General features: G+C 39.4%; 1 protein-coding gene and 1 long non-coding RNA gene across 2 annotated transcripts; one reads left to right on the top strand and one right to left on the bottom strand.

Moving 5' to 3' along the window:
- The first annotated feature begins 4,229 nt into the window (after positions 1–4,229).
- LOC147335050 (uncharacterized) lies at positions 4,230–5,129 on the top strand. The gene has a single exon (XM_086287442.1). The coding sequence runs from the start codon at positions 4,230–4,232 to the stop codon at positions 5,127–5,129; it is 900 nt and encodes a 299-aa protein (XP_086143568.1).
- Positions 5,130–7,902: 2,773 nt separating this feature from the next.
- On the bottom strand, positions 7,903–8,833 carry LOC147335049 (uncharacterized). The gene is made up of 3 exons (XR_015128598.1): positions 8,674–8,833; positions 8,226–8,376; positions 7,903–8,120 (listed from the first exon to the last, which is right to left on the bottom strand). It is a non-coding gene; the product is annotated as an uncharacterized LOC147335049 (long non-coding RNA).
- Between the last annotated feature and the right edge of the window lie 1,592 nt (positions 8,834–10,425).

The following is a 10,425-nucleotide window of genomic DNA, read 5'->3' as shown; positions in this document are numbered from 1 at the left end:
TTATATAGCGATCCTCCAGCTTCAAACGGTATCACCCTTCAAGGACCTGCAGTTCAAAACAGCGCCCCTCCGACAGCCAAACCCATCTGTTCTCTGATTGGATTGTTACATTTGTGATTGACATGACATTGACCAATCAGATGAAGGGAAGAAAAATAGGGTCAAAAATCCGTAGTTGTAACTTGCAGGGGTTTTTTTTCTAAGTCCACACACAAATCTTTTTTACACATACAAATCTTTTTTACGCACACACAAATCTTTTTTACGCACACACAAATCTTTTTTACGCACACACAAATCTTTTTTACACATACAAATCTTTTTTACGCACACACAAATTCCTTTTACACATACAAATCTTTTTTACACATACAAATCTTTTTTACGCATACACAAATTCCTTTTACACATACAAATCTTTTTTACACATACAAATCTTTTTTACACATACAAATCTTTTATATGCACACACAAATCTTTTTTACACATACAAATCTTTTTTACAAGTACAAAATATTTATGACCACATTTTGAGCCCATACTGTCTGACCTGTTGCTCCATCTTGAAGCAACAGTGCTTCAGAAATGGAGGTGCTGAATATGGTCCATTCAGACTCAATATACCTAGTTTTCCCCCCTGACTGCTGTTTAAGCTCTGCTGGAGGTGTGCGTTGAAGATCTCACAGATCGGGACCTTTGCCAGTCATTCCCAGCTCACTCACTATACCTTTAGGTTTGCCAGGTCTGTCCAGCAACCTCCCTGGTGCATAAGCGCAGACAACATTCAGGACCTGTTCCCTGACCTGAAAGTGCAGGGTACAAACCCTCTCATCCACCGGGAGTAATCCTAATGGCAGCAAGCTGAGGGGATACTAAGAAACCCATCTCAGCCCACTGCCTCTCACCAAGGGCAAGCCCCGATCCAGGAGGCTGGTTCCAAAGCCCAAGCCATGCGTTGAGGTGAGCTCAACTATATCTAGCCGGCACCTCTCAACCTCATAGACTAACTATGGCTCTTTCCTCACAGAGAGGTGACTTTCCATGCCCAAGTTGCTAGTCTTGGTAGCCAGGCCTGCTCCTGGCTGGACACACATTGCTCTAAATCGAGGATGCACAGATACACCCAGGACAGGTTGCCAATCTATCACAGGGCTAATACAGAGAGGTGGACAACCATTCATACATATGGACAATTAGAATCACTAACCAACTAACTGCATGTCTTTGGACTTTGGGAGGAAGCCAGGTGCCTGGAGAGAACCCACGCAGATATGGGTAAAATGTGCATACTCCACACAGGAAAGCCCGGTCCGTCATGAAACAGCTATGCAGGCTGGCAGAAAAGGACCGAAAAGCAGAATCACAGAGGTGGAACATGAACTTAAAACAAGCAGCTTAATTTGCTGGGAAAATAGCGATACAAAACTAAACTGAAAAATCAATTAATTTGAATACACCGGGAGAGACACACTGCCATGAGGGAAATCACCACAGGACCAAGGGAGATGCTGACATAAATCCACAGAAGGATAACGAGAGAAATGAGGAACACTGCTGATGCGGAAAAAACATAACGAGATAGAAGAAGCAAAACTCAACAGAATGAAAATGGAAACATGAAACCTTCACAATAAGACAGGAAACCGAGGAACATGATGCAGGAGTGGAGGAAAGGCAGATGAGAGGGTGCAAGGGAACATGAGGGAGAGAGAGAGAGAGCAGACATGACAGGCTGGGGAAACATAATGAAATAAAAAAATGAAACTGAACACTGGGTCAAATGACCCAGGACCATGACACGGTCAGATGATGGATTTGAACCTTCTTGCTGTGATACAACAGTGCTAAGCACCATAGCACAGTGCCACCCTGCTGCCCTCATTTATCACATTGGATTTGTCTGTCATCCATTTTTTTATATATGCAAATAATACATGCAGAGACAGAAAGAGATACAGGGGTACTGCGATATTTGGCTAATTCAATACAGACACAGCCGAGACAAGATACAGGACAAGAAAGGTCAGACAAAACACAGATAAGGTTTGTGTGGTATTAGTTTGTTTTACTTTTTATTTTGTGCATTTTTAAAAATTTCTTTATCATCACAGAAGACATGAAACTTGCTACATAGTGTGTATACTGTATACTGTGTGGAAAACCACTGGTCATTAAGCACTTGACATAGTGAAGTTTGCATATTTTCTTTGATATACAGTATGGGCAATATCCAATTGAATTCTGGTTGATGCAGTTAAAAAGTTCTTTACTTGACTGGTGGGAGGTTTTAAACTTTAAGCTGCATGTAATAATATTATTTACCCATGTAGACAACAGAACAGATCTAAAATCTTCAACATAGTCTCACTGCAGTTTGTGTACCATAAATATTTAATCTATTATTTGTGTTTCTTGATAAAAATGTTGAGTTCTTATTTGAATGTTTGTGTAAATTAATTTCTCCTCCTGATTTACATTTCCCTGAATTCAATGCAAATAATTGTTCCTCAGTCTGATCTCATGCAAAATAGAAAATCGTTGAGAACAGTAAATGCATTTGCTGTAGTGATGGGAATTCTGGCTCTTTTTAGAGAGCCGGCTCTTTCGGCTCCCAACCGGCTCTTCATGTTGTTTTGTTGCTTTAATTCATTTATTATCAACAACAATATAAAATTATGCACAAAAGGAATTACTAATGTAAAAGAAAACGTGGTTTTATTTATATGTTTACATGCAAATGTATACGGTGGCCCCTAGAGACAAAGCACGTACAAACTCCAAAACACATTGCTAGCATTAACTGACCTTCCAAAACAGAGCTACCTAGATCATATTTACACAATTACAATTGAAAGCATATGTGTATTGTTTGTGTGTTTATACACAAGCACACATATATATTCAAATAATTTAAAAAAAATAAAAAAAAGTTCATTTACCTGTTACTACCACACACCAAATCTAGTCGTTGGTACTTCCTGTCTTGTGTAGCCATTAGGTAACAAAAGTTCAACACTGGCCCTAGGATCCTGGAGCACTTCTGTTGTGTTTTGTACGTGTTTTCGAGTTTGTATGTGCTTTGTCTGTAGGGGCCACCGTGAATATAATTTTATTCATTTACTCCACATAAAATGTAATAAATAAATCATATAATACAAAAAATAACTATTTACATTTCAACTTTTAACTATTTCAATTTTCAGCTTTTTCCTAAACAAATTTAAAGTGAAACAGCACAACACAATTAAATACAAATTAAAATATGAAAACAAAAAGAAGATGCATATTCTCTGTCATATGGGCCTGCATGAATAAACTTTCTGAATCCTTTATCATCCGCAACTGAAAATAGTTGTGGATGATTACTATACCTTTCTAATGTGACGTTGTTGTCCCTGCTCTCTTTCTCCCTCCCGCTCTGTTCCTGTGCTACTGAGAGTGTAACTACCGCCCCTCCCCCCTCTGCCCAACGCAAGCACAAGGCTCATGTGCGGAGTGAAGCGGGAAAAAAGTGCGAGAGAGGGTGAGAGAAAAAACCAAAAAAACCAAAAACAGAATAAGGAGTCGGCTCGCGTCGTTCACTTCAAAGAGCCATTTCGTTCGCAACCGACATATCACTAATTTGCTGGACAACAAATCACTTACACTGGAGACAACAGTTTCACCAGTTGCTCATGGGAGAGTTTTTTTTTTTTTTTTTTTTACATTTCAATATCATCATTGGCTGTTACGAAAAACTATATTTATTTTTTCTTTGTTATAATGCTATTTTCTATTTTGTTATTCCTAACAAACCAGCAAACCATTTTCTGATCACTCGCAATACTGTAATAGTCCTTCTATCTCAGTTCTTTGTTCAGTCTATTATGTTAGGCCCCTATATTAAGTACTGTGTGCCAGTAGCAATATTAATCTTGTATACGTAGTCTTATGTTTGGAAAGTGCACTGTGTCATTACCACAGATCTATTTGTGCCAGAAAATATTACATTGCATTCAAATATAAAACTCCGAACATACCTTGATTTGAGAAAAATAAATCAAACAGGAATCTAGTAAATTATTAAAAATGCACCTTGGAGAATTCAAAAAAAGGATTCATACCATAAAACACAGTTTTACCACAGTTTTTGTACATGAGGTGATATCACTTTTCAAGAAAAATGTAAAGTTTTAATCTATACATCTGCTCCACTTGTGTGCTATGTAGCTTTTCTTTCTTTTCCAGACATGCCAACCAAACTCTCATCCTCGAACAGCTCTCTTTTTCAGCCAAACCATTCCCTGGTGATGTCTAACCATCTATTCTACATCAACTGTCTGACCACCAGACCCGGCTCTTTCATCTTTAAAGCATATCTTCCCTTCAATATCCTCCTCTTTCCTCTTTGCATCCTCATCCTCTATCATGGTCTCCAGCAATGGTGGAGAAAGCGCTGCACCTCCTCAGCAGTTGTAATGAGTCACTCTGACAGCTTCACCTATCATGTGGTTGTCATGGAGCTGATTTGTAACTTGGGATGTATTTTTGTGATTCATGGTATCTATTCATATGATACAAGTGTAATCATGATGGGTTGCTATTTTATTAATTTTACCTGGTTTGGAGAGACATTCTTCCATATCCTGACATCTGTGGAGCGCTATCTGGCTGTGCTTTATCCCATTACCTATGTGAGTCTGAAATATGAAAAAGGGGTCAGAATCAGAAATATCTGCATTGTCTGCATTTGGCTGCTTTGCTGTGTGGGGACAGGTCTGGTACTTAATATGGACTTTGTCCTAAACCTGATGTTTTTCCTTGTGGTGTTATGTTTCATCATCAACTCCTTCTGCAGCCTCTCTGTTCTCTACGTTTTGATCCGTCCAGGCCCAGGAGAACAGAGTTCAAACAGGGAGAGGTCAATCAAACTCAGGGCATTCTACACTATTCTGGCCATACTGGGAGCACAGGTGGTGAGGTTTGTGGGGGGTCTAGTTTGGGGTGTGGCCAACATCTCAGGAGGAGCAAATGCCTGTGTTATACATTTGTCTGATCTTTTTTTTAATGTTCCCAGCACTCTGGTTTTACCTTTGCTGTTTCTTTACAGAGAAGGCAAGTTTTTGCACTGTAAGAACAACGGCCAGTGACTCAGAATACTATATAATAAAAAGGCATCTCTCATGACAGCAACCACTTAGAATGTGCAATGTATAACTGTCACTAAAAATGTTTTAGGCCAGAAATGTTTAAACACTTTCTAGTTTGTTCCTCAAGTACTCTTTCATCACTGTAAGAGTGGCCACTGACCTGTAGGTGTAACTAGACTGCAAAGTAAAGATTTCCCATCGATTTCACACAATGAACACATGTCTACATGATCTACATTGTTTGCTGTTCATATCTAATTACAGTGAATTATAATAGTGGAGATCAGACATGAACTGGGAGAAAAACCAGGGAAAGACAGTAAATGGCCTCTAACACCATTTGCATGAGTCACCTGCCCTGCCCAGTAAATTAAACCATTGCCACCAGTATATAGGTACTACATGGTATGACAAGGTATTGTTGCATTTGTATTTTTAAGAGCTGCCGTCATTAATTTATATTTTAAAATCTTTTTAGTGTTTTGTAATCACTAATTTTATATATACAGTTAAAGAATGATAATTATGATTCAGTGGAATGATGACATCCATGGTGGTTGCCTTTAACATAAATGGTAGGTTTTGAAAATGCTACTATTTTCTTTGCTCTGTTGAATAATGTATTTTCTGTTAATATCTTACTCATGATTACACAACAAAGAAACATAGTTTCCATAGATGTGCATGATTTGTAACAGTTTTGAACATGTTAACTTAAAAAATTAAATAAAAAAATACAGCCAGTAAAATGTAAGTATTATTGTGATGTATCACCACATTGCACTTCCTTTTAATCACAGGTATGATTAAAAGGAAGTCAATACCCACAGAAACATTTTTGGTTCTTCAATGTCAGCATCATCCAAAGTATATGCCACTTGAATTTGGGAAATTTCTTAAACCAATTTACTGAAGGTATCAGTGTTTTGAAAAACATGCCTGTGTAGTAGGGCTGGGAATCGTCACTGATTTCTAGAATCGATTCGATTCCGATTCACAAGGTCCCGAATCGATTCGATCCACGATTCGATTCAATTCGATTCGATTCGATTTTGAATCAGTCCGAAATATTATTATATGAACCATAATATATATAAAATTATGATAATTCACCTTGTATATGTACTGTCAAAAGAACCCTCTAAGCCTTGTGAATGAATTACATAAATTTCAAAATTAAGAACAGATACTAAAGCAGTTAAATAATGTAATTTTTAATTAACATTAGTATATATATTTTTTCATACATACATTTCAAGTGGATCAGGGATCCAGTGCAAATAGAACACATCTTTTGTGCTCAGTCCACTGCTCTACTCTCTCTACACACACGACTGCACTCCTCGCCACCACAGCAACATCTTTGTGAAATTTGCAGATGACACCACAGTGGTGGGGCTCATTTCCAAGGGAGACGAGTCTACGTACAGAGACGAGGTGGAGCAGCTGACGTCATGGTGTAAGGCCAATAACCTCCTCCTCAACACTTCAAAAACCAAAGAACTCATAATAGACTTCAGAAGGAAAAAGGCAGAGATCCAACCACTATTCATAAATGGGGACTGTGTAGAAAAGGGTGGCAAGCTTCCGCTTCCTGGGAGTCAATATAGAGGAGAACCTTTCCTGGAGTGTGAACACCTCCGAGCTGCTGAAAAAGGCCCAACAGAGACTGTACTTCCTGAGAATTCTCAGGAGGAATAACATCACACAGAGACTGCTGGTGTCCTTCTACAGAGCCACCATTGAGAGTGTTCTAACTTACTGCATATGCATCTGGTACACTAGCTGCACAGGGGCTCAGAGGAAAGCACTCCAAGGGATCATTAACACCGCCCAAAAGATCACTGGCTGCCCTCTCCCCACACTGGAAGTTCTACACAACGCCCACTGTTTTAAAAAGGCCCAAAACATCATAAAAGACACCTCACATCCTGGCCACTCCCTGTTCGAACTGTTGCCCTCAGGCAGACGGTACAGGGCAATCAGAGCAAGGACTAATAGACTCAAACACAGCTGTTATCCAACTGCAATAACACATCTGAATACTACAAAAAAATGTCCATCACGCCACTCTTGTGTTAATCTATGCACGGTCTGAAGCATGTGTGTGGGAATGTATGTGAATGTTTTACTGTTATATCTTATTAGTATTTTAAGTATTCTATCTATTTTATTTATTGAATTTTATTGTTTTATTTATATTTTGATATTGCTAGGGATGATGCAATGATCGGGGACCATTCTTAATTTCGTTGTTCTCATGACAATGACAATAAAGTTTCTGATTCTGATTCTGATTCTGATCAGTAAAACCTCAGAGAAATAGTTTTGCTGTTAGTGTCTCACACAGCTTTTCTGAAATCCACTATTGTGTTTTGGAGACACACAGTATAACACAGCATGTACAAGTGAACTGACAGAAACTGACCGATCAGAAAATGAAAAACTGCCTTTTAAAATACTTCAAAAAATGAAAACATATTGAACAGTATTGTAAAACCTCTGTGAAACTAATGCAATTTAGCCTTATTTATAACTACCCTCTCACTTCTTTGAGACTGTAAGGTTTTTCTGCAAGAAGAGAAGCTGGTCTACATGTTGTGGAGTCAGGCAGCTCCTTTGTGCGGTAACAATGTCACCAGCAGTTGAAAACACTCGTTCAGAAGGAACACTGGTCCCAGGTATGGAAAGATACTGCTTTGCTTGTAGAGCCAAGAGAGGATACTCCCTTTCATGGTCCCTCCACCAGATCAAAGGATCCTCAGAAAGTGCAACAGGCTCAACGTCCCTGTATTGATTCACTTCTTCCTTTGCCTTCTGAGTTGGTGTTTTCTGTGGTGCTGTGGTTTTTGTTGAGTAGGCTGGCCCAAGGAGAAAAATTAATGCAGAGTCCTTTGACCTCTTAATTGGAGGGGCATAATCCACTTCATCAACACCACCAAGAGAGATGTCAGGGACAGTTTCCTCAGATGTGTCACCATCAGACTGTCGCTGTAGAAAAATGAAAACTTAATTAATAAAGAAATTACTATTTATATTCTAACTCGAGTAGTGCAAAAAAACCAATCATTTTTTGTTTTTGTTTCTGTAACTCACAATAGCTGTGTCCACGTTCTCCAAACCTGCTGCTTCCAACACCAACTGAGAGAATGTGTTGTTACAGGTCTCTTTGGACAAGAATGGCAGGGCCTTAAAGCGAGGATCTAATGCTGATGCAATGTAGAGCTTGTCCTTTAGGGCCACATATCTTGAAAAGAGATTTTGCACATTTAACTCAGTTTATTATGTTGGATATACATGTGCATGGTTACATACACTCATGCAAGATCAGAAACATTAATATACGACTTTGTTTCCATAATTTATATATAAACATCTATAGATAGATAGATATAAAATCAAAAGGCCTATTACTAGACAAGAGGGCTTAACTAACATTTTTATAATATATAGATTTTTTCACTATAATAAGAATTTTCATGTAATACATGCATCCATACAGTTACACTCATTCATGGCATATACACACAATTCATAAACATACCTTGACTTCAAGTTGTCGTATACAGCAGTCTTGAGGTCTTTAATCAGTGAGGAGTCATGAGAGACACTGATCATCTTCTCCAGCAGCTGTGCATGCAGAGGTGCAATGATGGAAAGGGTCGGGGACTTTTCTTCAGACATAACCAGTGTGGCTGCTTTCAGCGGCTTCAAAGCTTTCACTATAGCTTCTCCATCAGTTATGTCAGCCTCTGTAAGACTACAGAGATTACTGTCACTTCTCCTCACTTCAGGTGAGAGTAGAGCTGCAGAGATTGCTGGTTGTTGCTCTAGGAAGTGTTCCAGCATCTCCAATGTGCTGTTCCATCTGGTCACCCCATCAGTCACCAGCTTATGGGCAGGTAGATTCAGTATCTTTTGCTTCTCTTTAAGCTTGCGACTTGCAACAGTGCTGCGATGAAAAAAGGATGCTATGCGTCTCACTCGGCCAAGCAGCTGAGCAACAGCTGGAACTTTCAGTCCTGCTTGTGAAGCTAAATTGAGTGTGTGGGCAAAACAACCAATGTGCAACCAGCCCGTTATTTCTACAGCTCGCACCATATTTGCAGCATTGTCAGTTACGATGACTGGATTTTTGTTTGTAAGCTCCCATTCTTCGATTGCTTTGAACATAATTTCAGATAAATTAGCTACTGTGTGGCTTGCTTCGGTGGTTCTTGTCTGTAAGACATGAGACACGAGTCTCCACTCCTGGTCGATATGGTGTGAGGTGATAGTCAGGTAGTTATCTGTTGCTCTGGATGTCCAGCTGTCACAGGTTATAGCGACTCTCTCTGCTGACTTGAGTGAGGCTGTAACATCGTGTTTCACTTTTTCATACATGTTTGGGATTACCACTTCACTCAAATGTTTGCGTGATGGTAAAACATAGCGTGGTTCTAGCGTATTAATGAGGTTTTGGAAGCCATCATTTTCAACAACGCTGTACGGACGTATATCTTTACATATGAAAGTTGCCACAGACTGGGTTATTTTTTGGGCACGTGGAGAAGTGGATGCCAACTTCATTGCAAATGCCTTTTCGAGTGAGCGTTGCTTGGTGTCGGCCGTTTTTGCTAGCGGGATATCTGGATGATGCCTCGTTAAATGATTTCTGAGATTTGTGGTATTTCCACAGTGCTTTACCTCCATTTTGCACATCTTACATACGGCTTTGCTTTTGTCCGGCTCTTCACTGTCTTCACAGTTCTTAAATCCAAAGTGTTGCCAGACATCTGCCTTTAGGCTCGGTGGCACATTCCCGGGAGTAGCCATGATGGTTCATGCGTCCAGGTCACTTAACTCTCGCGTGACTTCCTCATGTTAACCGCTTGCAAGTTTCATACGCGGCAAACTACATATGTATAAAAAAAATCGATTTCCGGATTTAATGAATCGATATCGTTTTATTCCAGTTAGAATCGATTTTAATCAATGAATCGATTTTTTAAACCCACCCCTACTGTGTAGCCCATATCAACTACTCCCTGTCACATGACCCACGTCAGCTAATTTGTGGTCCCTCTTCTGATTGGCTCCTAATCTACCACTGATTGGCACTTTTGGGTATATCCTCTGCTGGTTTGGTGTCTACACAGATGATTTAAACCTATCATTAGTAGGGGGGCTTTTCTTTTGATTTACATCATATGGACAGATCTTGTTTCATGCTCTGACCTGTGTAGAGCGCTACTTGGCTGTAGTTCATCCCATCACCTATGTGAACCTGAGAAATGAAAGAGGAATAAGAATAAAG

The sequence above is a fragment of the Aulonocara sp. 'chitande type north' Nkhata Bay genome, linkage group LG3 (assembly GCF_057382095.1).
Source record: "Aulonocara sp. 'chitande type north' Nkhata Bay isolate Kocher_YH1m ecotype deep benthic linkage group LG3, A_spYH_male_GT1.1, whole genome shotgun sequence".
Taxonomy (NCBI): domain Eukaryota; kingdom Metazoa; phylum Chordata; class Actinopteri; order Cichliformes; family Cichlidae; genus Aulonocara; species Aulonocara sp. 'chitande type north' Nkhata Bay.
This window is presented reverse-complemented; position numbering and strand designations above follow the sequence as displayed.